The 13972-nt window shown below is 42.9% G+C and overlaps 1 protein-coding gene across 2 annotated transcripts in view; it reads right to left on the reverse strand.

Annotated features, from left to right (window-relative positions):
* The window catches only part of LOC131949803 (SLIT-ROBO Rho GTPase-activating protein 1), a 68415-nt gene that overhangs the window by 54159 nt on the left and 284 nt on the right, over positions 1-13972 (reverse strand). The window contains exon 1 of one of the 2 annotated variants that reach the window (XM_059311780.1): positions 5999-6247. The exons of the other annotated variant lie outside the window; for it this stretch is intronic. Coding sequence (XP_059167763.1) covers positions 5999-6038 — 40 coding nt within the window. The 5' untranslated portion in view covers positions 6039-6247. Of the gene's footprint in view, positions 1-5998; positions 6248-13972 lie in introns of those variants that run through there. 2 annotated transcript variants of the gene reach the window in all.

The following is a 13972-nucleotide window of genomic DNA, read 5'->3' on the forward strand; positions in this document are numbered from 1 at the left end:
ACAATGATGTTTGTGGGGGCAGGAACTGTAGTAGCCGTCTGGTAGTGTAAACTATCAGAACTAGTGTAACATGTCTATACATCTGGTAGTGTAAGACGTCAAGAACTATCGCAACATTCCCCAACAGTGGTAAGAAACAAATCGATGTTGTACACACGCAGATTATAGAGGGAGATTACCACGGCTGGGATAAAGTTGCTGTGGCTGTCAGAAGATAATCTCGGTACACATTTGTGACAGGTTCAATAATTTGATTTGACCTTTAGACAAAGCTGACAGTACACATTTGTGACAGGTTCAATAATTTGATTTGACCTTTAGACAAAGCTGACAGTACACATTTGTGACAGGTTCAATAATTTGATTTGACCTTTAGACAAAGCTGACAGTACACATTTGTGACAGGTTCAATAATTTGATTTGATCTTTAGACAAAGCTGACATGAGCTGACAGTACACATTTGTGACAGGTTCAATAATTTGATTTGACCTTTAGAAACAGCTGACATGATATGTGTACACATTTATGACACGAACAAATTCATGATCTTTATACAATATTGGAATACATTTGTACGATCTTTATGAAAACTGATGAAGCGGAAGAGCAAATTGTGTGTAAAATAAAACTCACATGATTTTTGTCATGATGTTTAGATAAAACTCAAATGATCTTTAGATGATTTTTAGATAAAACTCAGATGATCTTTAGAAATGATTAGGGAGGGGAGAGGGAGAAAGATCTATAAAACCGAGAAAATGCGAGGAAATATTAGGTTCGTTACCCTCGGCGATGTACAAGACCTTACCATAATCAATATCAGCTAACGAGGGGCCTAGAGTTTCTATTAGCGCCAAATGTACAGATAGGGGAGATGTGTGAACTAACAGATGGGATAGTACCTCGGTCAGATAGGGGAGATGTGTGAACTAACAGATAGGGGAGATGTGTGAACTAACAGATGGGATAGTAACTCGGTCAGATAGGGGAGATGTGTGAACTAACAGATGGGTGGGGGGTAGTTCCTCGGTCAGATAGGGGAGATGTGTGAACTAACAGATGGGATAGTACCTCGGTCAGATAGGGGAGATGTGTGAACTAACAGATAGGGGAGATGTGTGAACTAACAGATGGGTGGGGGGTAGTTCCTCGGTCAGATGGGGGTAGTACCTCGTCAGATAGGGGAGATGTGTGAACTAACAGATGGGGGAGATGTGTGAACTAACAGATGGGGGAGATGTGTGAACTAACAGATGGGGGAGATGTGTGAACTAACAGATGGGGGAGATGTGTGAACTAACAGATAGGGGAGATGTGTGAACTAACAGATAGGGGAGATGTGTGAACTAACAGATGGGATAGTACCTCGGTCACGTAGGGGAGATGTGTGAACTAACAGATGGGGGAGATGTGTGAACTAACAGATGGGGAGATGTGTGAACTAACAGATGGGGAGATGTGTGAACTAACAGATGGGGAGATGTGTGAACTAACAGATGGGGGAGATGTGTGAACTAACAGATGGGATAGTACCTCGGTCACGTAGGGGAGACACTGGTCTAGTAAGAACCTCGGTGAAACAGCTCAACGCTGTAACACAAGGCTCAACACTGGAGCTGTTTAACCATCACTTTTTTTTTTATTTCAGGTAAGCGAGTTAACGCTAAACTTCACCAGCCGTAAACCCAGCACCAATGTTACGATTAACCTTTGAACCAGCCGTAAAACCAGCACCAATGTAACAATTAACCTTTGAACCATCCGTTAAACCAGCACCAATGTAACGATTACAATGTAGCCAGCAGTGAACACACATCTGCACCAACAATTCTGCGGGAATTCAAATAAAGTCTGGACGATGTAAAAACAGGTTCGGCGAATGCCCTGAGTGCGCACTCACATGTGGGTCTATTACGGCTAGTAGCAGCTGACCCCTGACCTTTACACACGTACTCCCGCCAACAGAAAAGCTTGTTTTAAATAACAATATTCCCCGCTAAGGCACTCGGCCTCATTAAACAATATAAAACTGGGTTTAACAATAGCTGGAATGTAGGTGACGGTGGTGGGGATAGGGAATGGTTGCTGGGGATAGGGGATGGTGGGGGATGGAAATAGGGGATAGGGTAGTGTGGATAGAGGGGTGGGGGAGATTAGGGGTGACGAAGATAGAAGGGTGGTGGAGTGAGGATAGAGGGGTGGGATAAAACAAATGTCGCCTTGAAATAAGAGCGACACTTATCTGTGACATACAACGTGTATTGTCTAACAATCAAATGCTCCTCCAAACACGGGTTTAGACGGGTACAACACAGAACCCCCCCCCCCCCCACAAGAGATGACTGGAAGAAACTCTGGACCACAGACCTGCCGCTCGTGTGTTATCGTATAGCAGTCTGTAGTTCGTACAGAGGACCTTCCAATCCTGTCTTCTTGGTTTGTCTAGAAGGCTTACACTAACAAAAATCCTTCTCTTCCGCTATATTTACCTATATTTACTTTGTCGCCTTCCTCCGCCCGTCCCACATGTTTCGGGTGAATGGACCCCACTTAAGGAAAATCTAGCCGTGTCAATTATTGTCTGGATCTTATCTGGAGCATTCCAATAGTAAAAACACAGGTTGTGTATACAGGGTGTTAGCATATTCATGGCGCGCAATCATTTGACACAGTTCACACATCACGTTTACTACTTAGTCATATATATATATATATATATATATATATATATATATATATATATATATATATATATATATATATATATATATATATATATATATATATATATATATATCTTGGAGAATTATTACCCCCACCAGCAGCGTGTTTACTTTTAGACTTGCTTCTCTTCTCTCCCTGGGAGGAGGGGGAGGGGGACGACCGCTGGTAAAAGTAATATTTTTTCTATATAAATTCTATTTCGTTCGCAGTTGCTATACGTGAGGCGACGATTGCGACGTCAGATATATGCCAGAGTACTGTTGGAACCCCTGTGCTAGGGGAGATAAACAACTTTTTAGGTTACATTAATAAACAAAGGGAAGTAAGAATCCTATAAACTCAAAGATTGAACACTTGATACAGCTGTACACGGCAGATAGTAAACTTGTTTAAGTGAGTTAACACTGGCAATAGCACGGTAGGGTGCTGGACAAAACACACAGCATCCCATAAGTTTTTTGGTTGAATCTACTACATTTGAGGCTTTCTAAAACAAGTCACACAAGCATAACGCAGATTGACATGTATAGGCCTACAGCTTGGATCATACAAGGCACTTTTGTCCAGCTGGCCGATATATGGACAATACATAATCATCGGACATTTGGTTACTGTTTTCTAAATTATATTTTTAAAATATGAAACTACGTTTCCAATCAAGCCTTTGGATTCTTACGAGCAGCAACAGGGGAAAAACCCAGTTACGCATAACAACACAAGATATAACATGATTATTTCCCTTGGGTGCTGCTGTCGGTTTTGATTGTGTTAAGCTTCAATAACTTAATGTGCATTACTTTTTTAACAACATTAATTTGTGTGTTTGAGTGAGAGTGAAATAATATAATTTAGTAACACTGAACTATAAATATAGACCGAACGCTGTTATATTGTGAACACCTGATGAAGGGTAGGACGATAAGCCCAAGTTTTAAATAAGCTTGAAATAAATAGGGTTTACTTCATGACAGGTGGATGTGATAATAAGACAATGTCATTAAATAAGCTTGAAATAAATATTGTTTACTGTATAAAAGGTGGATGTGAAAATAAGACGATGTAATTCAATGTGGACTTGCAGCCCAACCAACAAGAACAATACGACACGTCTCCATCGTGTGATCGTCATTTGTCTCAAGGGGCACTTTATTTCTTAGCAATAAGTGAATCAATACAGGAATTGTTTGCCTCCTGTTTGCTGTTAAAGGAAACACTACGGTAAATGTGCTGTTTTAAATTCCATGTCAGAGCTGGTGTGTTGAGCTAATGTGTTGTTGTCTCCAGAGCTGGTGTGTCAAGCTAATGTGTTGTTGTCTCCATGTCAGAGCTGGTGTGTCGAGCTAATGTGTTGTTGTCTCCAGAGCTGGTGTGTCAAGCTAATGTGTTGTTGTCTCCATGTCAGAGCTGGTGTGTCAAGCTAATGTGTTGTTGTCTCCAGAGCTGGTGTGTCAAGCTAATGTGTTGTTGTCTCCAGAGCTGGTGTGTCGAGCTAATGTGATGTTGTCTCCAGAGCTGGTGTGTCGAGCTAATGTGTTGTTGTCTCCAGAGCTGGTGTGTCAAGCTAATGTGTTGTTGTCTCCAGAGCTGGTGTGTCGAGCTAATGTGATGTTGTCTCCAGAGCTGGTGTGTCGAGCTAATGTGTTGTTGTCTCCAGAGCTGGTGTGTCAAGCTAATGTGTTGTTGTCTCCAGAGCTGGTGTGTCAAACTAATGTGTTGTCTCCAGAGCTGGTGTGTCGAGCTAATGTGTTGTTGTCTCCAGAGCTGGTGTGTCAAACTAATGTGTTGTCTCCAGAGCTGGTGTGTCAAACTAATGTGTTGTCTCCAGAGCTGGTGTGTCGAGCTAATGTGTTGTTGTCTCCAGAGCTGGTGTGTCGAGCTAATGTGTTGTTGTCTCCATGTCAGAGCTGGTGTGTCGAGCTAATGTGTTGTTGTCTCCAGAGCTGGTGTGTCGAGCTAATGTGTTGTTGTCTCCATGTCAGAGCTGGTGTGTCAAGCTAATGTGTTCTCCAGAGATGGTGTGTCAAGCTAATGTGTTGTTGTCTCCAGAGCTGGTGTGTCGAGCTAATGTGTTGTTGTCTCCATGTCAGAGCTGGTGTGTCGAGCTAATGTGTTGTTGACTCCAGAGCTGGTGTGTCGAGCTAATGTGTTGTTGTCTCCATGTCAGAGCTGGTGTGTCGAGCTAATGTGTTGTCTCCAGAGCTGGTGTGTCAAGCTAATGTGTCGCCTCCCTAAAATAGCCTGGACTGTGTGGGACAACAAGGAAACCAAACGTTAATGGCTGGTACACACCTTCCGTCATCATGTGATCTCTTCAATGACAGCCCCGCCTTCTCTATTTGTCCACTTTTATACAGTGTTATAGCGGCACAGAGGGCATCGCGTCATTCCAGTAGGTTACGCACACATGCATAAAGATACAACAGATACATTAAGATACACGCAGATATATAAAGATGTACATAGATACATAAAGATGTACAGATACATAAAGATGTACACAGATACATAAAGATGTACACAGATACATAAAGATGTACACAAATACATAAAATACAGATACAAAGATGTACACAAATACGATAGCATACAAATACAGTACGTTATACACAAGTACAGCAGGATATATAGAAACACATTAGGATATACACAAACACATTAGGATATACACAAACACATTAGGATATACACAAGTATAGCATGGTATAAAGACTGTGATAGGACTGTGATATTACAGCAACACTGTGATATTATTGGACTATATAAAAACAGTGCCATTAAAGTAATGCAGAACACTGTGATATTACTCTTGTGGTGTAAACCTACATCATCTCCTGAATAAAGATATTACCAAATAATAACCCCACCCACCCACACCCGCAGGTAAACTTATAAGCAGACAGAAGTTGGAGAATCTACACACAAACGCACACCTTTCTAAAGGCACTAGACAGGTAAGTATTGCACATCATGCCCGGTTCAATCATCAGACTCAGGTACCATACTGCTGTTTGAAGCACGGTGTTGTGGAACAACTAGCAGTATGTCATCGCGCTCCCCCTCCCTCCCCACATCAGATCCTACTTGAAGTGTACTGATTTATATTTACATTCTCGTCAGCTATCACCGTTACAATCAAATAAGCTGATGTATCTCCATCAAATTGTTATTTCCAGAGTTATATCGCCAATGTTTATGGGGGTACACTAGACTGTACATGACACGACACAAACCAAACACACTGTGTAGAGCAAGAAAAGGACGCGCGGTACTTACTTCTAGAGTCCTGTCTCAGCCTTTCTTTGATCAAACTCATAACTTGTGGGTGGGTCTCTACGGAGAACTATCCATGCCTGACAAACATCGCCCGAGCCAGCATCGGCCAGTGTTTACTGTCTGTATGTTTGTCCACCTAACGAGACGTGGATCAATGCCAACGTTGCATCTGCCTCATGTAAGTCGACGACCGCTACATCTTGGACAACATGGTGGCTGGACACGTCCAGAGTTAATATTGGTCGCAGCCACTGGGCCAACATCAACATGATAGCCGGCCTGAGTTAATTGGCACAAGGATAAGAGTGTTTAATTAGGCGGGCTCTTGCTGGACCACTACAGATGACTTCAGTCAACTGGGGGGGGGGGACCCGGGGGGGGGAGAAATCGGCATGGCAGGAACTGATGTGTCTGTGGACATGCTGAGTGTTGTATAAGCACTGTCAGCTGAGGCGGTCAACAGAGGGGAGGCTAGGGGAGAGTGGTGGGGCACTGGCTGGTACTGTACACAGGGGCACTGGCTGGTGCTGTACACAGGGCACTAGATGGTACTGTAAACAGGGGCACTAGATGGTACTGTACACAGGGGCACTAGATTGTACTGTACACAGGGGCACTAGATTGTACTGTACACAGGGGCACTAGATTGTACTGTACACAGGGGCACTAGATTGTACTGTACACAGGGGCACTAGATTGTACTGTACACAGGGGCACTAGATGGTACTGTACACAAGGGCACTAGATGGTACATTACACAGGGGCACTGTCTGGTAAACCGGGGCGCTAGTACTGTATATATTCACTAAACAGCATTGTACACAGGGGTACTATACGCGAGGGCACAATCTAGCTCTGTATACTATGCCACCTGCTAGCACTACACTAATGGGCACTAGTTTGTTTTTCTCGTGTTGGCTAAAACGCCTAAACCACGTCTAATTGTGTCGAACAAAAATAAACAATCAATTTCCGGCACACAATAAAAACTAACACGCAAAGCAAAATAACTCGGTGTCAGAAAGGAAGAGAATTGCTGATTAAAAATCTGATTGGCTCAGATACACCACCCTCTGGTAACATTTCTACAAGCAGAGGTTCTAAATATGGACGTTCGCTGATCCCTACAGCGATCCCAATTAGTGACGTTATAACGGATCCCTACAACGATCCTGATTAGTGACGTTATAACGGATCCCTACAGCGATCCCGATTAGTGACGTTATAACGGATCCCTACAACGATCCTGATTAGTGACGTTATAACAGATGCCTAAACAACGTTTCAGCACGGACATGTGTCGGATCTCTGTGCAACACCAAGCGGTTTAAAATTTTTATAATTTTCCTGTTTTTATTTTAAGCCCTGCTTTGTGTAGAACCGGTTTAGAATCCATGTTCTAGAGTTAACACGTTTAAAATTTAGCGATAAATTAGATGGATATCCAGGAGCTGTATGAGGCATGCAGTCCCCCCACCCCCACTACTCGCGTATCCCTGACGTGAGCCAAGCACCCCCCTTCCACACACACCTCCCGTATCATTGACGTGAGCACCCCCCCCCCCACACACACACAACTCCCGTATCATAGACGTGAGCCAAGCACCCCCCTTCCACACACACAACTCCCGTATCATTGACGTGAGCACCCACACACACACAACTCCTGCATCATAGACCTGAGCGCCCCCCCCCCCACACACACACACTACTCCCGTATCATTGACGTGAGCACCCACAACTCCTGCATCATAGACCTGAGCCCCCCCCCCCCCCACACAACTCCCGTATCATAGACGTGAGCCCCCCCCCCCCCCCCCCCCCACAACTACCGTATCCTTGATGAGAAAGCTCGAACTGCCAGCTACTAGAGATGTGTCGATTGAACCAGGTAAAACAAACTACCAAGACTCAACTTTGACCCCGGTAATTCGGTGGAAGAAGCCAGCAGTTCCAGATTTAAAGGGGGAGATAAGTTCAGATAACAACTGAGAAGTTTATAACCCTCGTCCTTGGCAACGCATGACCTTGTAAAAAGTAGGCCAAAGTCGTCAATACCTCTACCTCAGTTCCTAATGCAATTAGATTTGTTGTATTATTTCAACGCTGCTATAAATCACGGTGATAGGAAGAGGCTATAGATATAAGCAGGGAAGTATTGGAGTTGGTATTTTACTTCCCTTTGTGATAAGAGATTTATCATGATTACAGAGTGGGGAGAAATACGACAATGACTACAAACGCTAAATGTTCAATATTGTTGTGAGAACAATGTAAAGTAGATGGACATTTTTTATATTTTTAAATCTTCTCTTATTTGAGAGTTTTTATTAACATCCTAATAATGTTTTATCTCAGGTGTGTGAAATCGCAAGATGTATAGTGGGGGATGTTGAAAGAGAGAAACCTACACAAATCACAAACTCTTAAAATAGAAGTTATAAAAACTACTTTAGCAAGACATTTAAAGCAGTTTAGAGTATGCAAGGTAAATATAACACCTTATACCGAGCTAAGTATGTAAAACCACAAGACAGCAGTGTGTGGTAGGACCACAAGACAGCAGTGTGTGGTAGGGCCACAAGACAGCAGTGTGTGGTAGGACCACAAGACAGCAGTGTGTGGTAGGGCCACAAGACAGCAGTGTGTGCCACAAGACAGCAGTGTGTGGTAGGACCACAAGACAGCAGTGTGTGGTAGGGCCACAAGACAGCAGTGTGTGGTAGGGCCACAAGACAGCAGTGTGTGGTAGGGCCACAAGACAGCAGTGTGTGCCACAAGACAGCAGTGTGTGGTAGGGCCACAAGACAGCAGTGTGTGCCACAAGACAGCAGTGTGTGGTAGGACCACAAGACAGCAGTGTGTGGTAGGACCACAAGACAGCAGTGTGTGGTAGGGCCACAAGACAGCAGTGTGTGGTAGGGCCACAAGACAGCAGTGTGTGGTAGGGCCACAAGACAGCAGTGTGTGGTAGGGCCACAAGACAGCAGTGTGTGCCACAAGACAGCAGTGTGTGGTAGGACCACAAGACAGCAGTGTGTGGTAGGGCCACAAGACAGCAGTGTGTGGTAGGGCCACAAGACAGCAGTGTGTGGTAGGGCCACAAGACAGCAGTGTGTGGTAGGGCCACAAGACAGCAGTGTGTGGTAGGGCCACAAGACAGCAGTGTGTGGTAGGGCCACAAGACAGCAGTGTGTGCCACAAGACAGCAGTGTGTGGTAGGACCACAAGACAGCAGTGTGTGGTAGGGCCACAAGACAGCAGTGTGTGGTAGGGCCACAAGACAGCAGTGTGTGCCACAAGACAGCAGTGTGTGCCACAAGACAGCAGTGTGTGGTAGGGCCACAAGACAGCAGTGTGTGGTAGGACCACAAGACAGCAGTGTGTGGTAGGGCCACAAGACAACAGTGTGTGATAGGGCCACAAGACAGCAGTGTGTGGTAGGGCCACAAGACAGCAGTGTGTGGTAGGGCCACAAGACAGCAGTGTGTGCCACAAGACAGCAGTGTGTGGTAGGACCACAAGACAGCAGTGTGTGGTAGGACCACAAGACAGCAGTGTGTGGTAGGGCCACAAGACAGCAGTGTGTGGTAGGGCCACAAGACAGCAGTGTGTGGTAGGGCCACAAGACAGCAGTGTGTGGTAGGGCCACAAGACAGCAGTGTGTGCCACAAGACAGCAGTGTGTGGTAGGACCACAAGACAGCAGTGTGTGGTAGGGCCACAAGACAGCAGTGTGTGGTAGGGCCACAAGACAGCAGTGTGTGGTAGGGCCACAAGACAGCAGTGTGTGGTAGGGCCACAAGACAGCAGTGTGTGGTAGGGCCACAAGACAGCAGTGTGTGGTAGGGCCACAAGACAGCAGTGTGTGCCACAAGACAGCAGTGTGTGGTAGGACCACAAGACAGCAGTGTGTGGTAGGGCCACAAGACAGCAGTGTGTGGTAGGGCCACAAGACAGCAGTGTGTGCCACAAGACAGCAGTGTGTGCCACAAGACAGCAGTGTGTGGTAGGGCCACAAGACAGCAGTGTGTGGTAGGACCACAAGACAGCAGTGTGTGGTAGGGCCACAAGACAACAGTGTGTGATAGGGCCACAAGACAGCAGTGTGTGGTAGGGCCACAAGACAGCAGTGTGTGGTAGGACCACAAGACAGCAGTGTGTGGTAGGGCCACAAGACAGCAGTGTGTGGTACATGTAAAACCACAAGACAGCAGTGTGCGGTAGGGCCACAAGACAGCAGTGTGTGATAATATTGTGCGAGTCCAAATAAATCGATAAAGTGAATGCTGGTAGACGGGTATAATTCAATGTGACCTTTTATTTGTACCCCCCTGAATGTGTAAGTATATGCACTGCGTACTGCTTGCTTTAAGTGCCAGTGTATACGGTGGTGTGTGATAGACTATCACTCTCTTGTCTCAGCACTGTGGGTACCTATAATAGTAGTACACCAGTATCATATGTATGTAACCACTAGACTGCCAATGTGAAGCCAGCGAAGATAATAAAACCATATACAGCGTCCAGCAGTTGTACCCATGGGACAAGCCTATATATAGCCCACAAGAAATTCGATAAACTGTAATCTCTATAAAACTGCGGCCAGTTGCAGGGATGGAGATGTCAAACAACACAGCAAGCTAACTGTGGCGTAGATCAGGATGTGTCTGTGTTTACTGTTACAGATAGCTGACACTTAACGCCCATGTACGTGAACTCATTAATATTTTTAGTCTCTCACACATGCCCTATAAAAACATGTTATGTAGAATAGAACAATCAGTAAAGTAGCCTCCCAGAAGTAGGTATGATGAAGAACCATATGTCAACACATGGGATAAATACTCTACCAAAAATAGTTGGAAATATATGGCTGTATGCCTCAAAGTAAACGACATACTTGATAAATTGTCATGTTTTGAAGTCACATCGCCACAAGCGCTTGTGGTTCATGTACACGCATGACTGAACACATTGAGCCGAAAGCTGGACCAAATAACTGACCCAGTTCTGGGTAGGAGCACTGGAGGGGGGGGGGGGGGGTACAGTATGTATTTTGTTGTAGGTGGGTACAGTATGTATTTTGTTGTAGGTGGGTACAGTATGTATTTTGTTGTAGGTGGGTAAAGTTATTTTTGTTGGGTATCTTGTAGGTCGGTACAGTATGTTTTTGTTGTAGGGGTACAATCTGTCTCTATTTAGTTGTAGGTTGGCACCGTATGTATTTTTGTTGTAGGTTGGTACAGTGTGCTGTAGATGGGTTAGTCTGTATGTGTTATTATGTTCCAAGCTAGACTGCTGTATGAAAACAAAAACTTTGTCATTACTTGCTCCGATATGTGTACCATAAAATGTATACTAACCCAATTTTGCATACAAAAACATATGATTATGTTGTTCAGAAAGTGTGAAAGACGTCATATTCTTACTTCCCCCTCCCCTCCACCATAACATATTCTAAATAGCTGTGAACCGACATAGCGGAGACACGATGGCTGCTAAATATGAATTCACCAACACGCGTTCTCCTGGCATATACAAATGGTAAGTAGAAAGTTCCAAATCAAATCTCACCAGCGGTGTGCTGCCAAAATTGTTGTGCATAGTTTTCTCCGCGCGGATAAAGGGCGACAACACGATAGAGTACCCCACGCGCGCCTGTCTGCTTACCATCGTAAAGAGAAAAAATGCACAGCATAGTTTACATAAGCCAAATGGAAATCTTTGCATATGTCAAAAACGTTTCCTCAGACGGTAGTAGAGGAGGAAATAAATTTGATTTCCACTCAAGTTAAAAGGTTGGTTTACTGGATATCAATTGCTATTTATAAACTCTGGCATGTAGAGAGTGTCTGGAGAGAGACGTTTTAAGTTGATTGACATCTAACGTAATTAGAAGCACTCAGCTTATTGTACACCAGTACAAAATGTGCCATTGTATGGCTTTATGTACACCAGTACAAAATGTTACATTGTATCAGTATGGCTTCTAATACAGTTATACACCAACACAAAATAGTGCAGAATGAAAACAAAGCCTTAAATTGTGCAATGTTGTGGAGCTGGTGTTTGTTGGACCCTTGAAGAGGCGGGAACCACTTCAATATTCACTTCCTGGTCAGTCCCAACAATGCACTATGTGCTACAACAACCAGGAGGATTAACTGGCATGTGACAGACACAAATTCAAATAAACATCAAACAACAACCATAAATTCTGATTTTAAACAGTTTAAAAGTTCTCAATGACCAGTGTTTAAAGACAAAAAAAAACACAAATCATGGCAGAACTTTGCTCAACAGCAGAATATAGATCAAGGCAAATTAACTGATAATAAACATGTATAATATTATTATTAAAACATGCCATACATTTTAAAAAGAAATACTGCTATTCTAAAATTATTAATGATTATACCCCCCCCCCCCTCCCACAACTGAGATAGGTGCCAATTCTCACCCCTCCCCAATCTTTATCTGAATTTTTGTATGTACAATGTACATGAATCATACCAAGCAGAAGTAATTTACTGTGCAAGCAGAACTTTAGTGCTGCCTGTTTACTTTACACTAGCATAAACTGCAGTCACCACTACCCAATGTCATTACAAGTAGAAAAGTTTTTGACTCAGCGTTGTGTTTTTATTACTATTGTTTTTTTAAAGAAAAAACTGAGTACATCTCATGAAGTTTGCAGGTTTTAGACAAATGCAATAAGAAGTTTGCTCACTGGTCTATCCCAAACATTGCCCACCAATTAATTTGGAAACTACACCAGCTATTCCTTCAGAAAGTAATAAATGAATTTGTGTTGTGCATTTGATAGAAAGAAGTATTTAGTGCAATGGCTATGGACACTTTGATCTTATTTTGAGTTTGTGATTTTATATAGGCCTACCTACTAGTACTTTAGGCCTATATTTTACATGACTTAATATAGGCACAGAAAAATTAATAAACAATTTTACCCCACCACCTTTGTTAATACAAGGTATAGGCCTAGGGTTATACATTAATAATTATAGAGTCTAGGTCTGGATGGCCAGCAACATTACCTCTAAGGAGAAAAGGCTAGTGTACAACTTGTATTTGGTGTGCGCTGTGTTCTAAAAGTCTTATACAAGGATATATATATTTTACAAAGCTACTGCGCGGCCACGCAGCTCAGAGGGAACACTTATAGCCAGCCTATATAATAATATATTGCAATTTATATTTATTTAGACCTTTATAATTGAGCCAAATTAACTTGTGTACACATATTATTATGCCTAAAGTTTTAAAACACACTCTAACTGTTCCTTACAGTACATTGGTGGCAGCTAATAGTAGTTCACACTACTGTAGTTAGTGTGTAAGTGTGTAGATCTAGAATCTAGATCTAGGTAGATTTAGATATAGATTTCTATCTGTATAACCACTACTGAAATACTCATACAAAACATATCTTTTTTTATCTATGTGTACAGTTTATGCTTTGTACTTTGTGTATTCAGGCCTGCTCACTTTAAACATCTCTAGATTCTAGATCAAGATTATGAAGATTCTAGTCTAAATTTTAGAATAGAGTCTGATCATCTAGATTCCAAATATAGAGAAAGTCTAGATCTATTCTTAATTCTAAAGTCTTACTATAGGCTAGATATATAACTAGATCTAGATCTAGATCTGAATCTAGAAGAATAGTAAAAAACACCTTAGGGCCTTGCCTTGCTTAGAGTAGAGTCGTAGAGGCTTAGCATACTGTTGGAACTAAGAGTCTAAGACAAGTTTTTTAGTTTAAGTTTAGTTTAGTTTAGAGTTTAGACTTTAGAATTAGATCTAGATCTAGATCTAGACTAGATCTAGATTCTAGTATTTAAATGTCTTGAGTTAGGTCATTTAAATGTCTTGAGTTAGGTTAGAGTAGTTGATTAGTTTAAGTTTAATGTACTCCTCTATTTTCAAATCAGACACAGCCGAGTTATTTTTA

Source organism: Physella acuta, unplaced genomic scaffold, assembly GCF_028476545.2.
Source record: "Physella acuta isolate Inbredline_101_S28 unplaced genomic scaffold, ASM2847654v3 ptg000714l, whole genome shotgun sequence".
Taxonomy (NCBI): Eukaryota; Metazoa; Mollusca; class Gastropoda; family Physidae; genus Physella; species Physella acuta.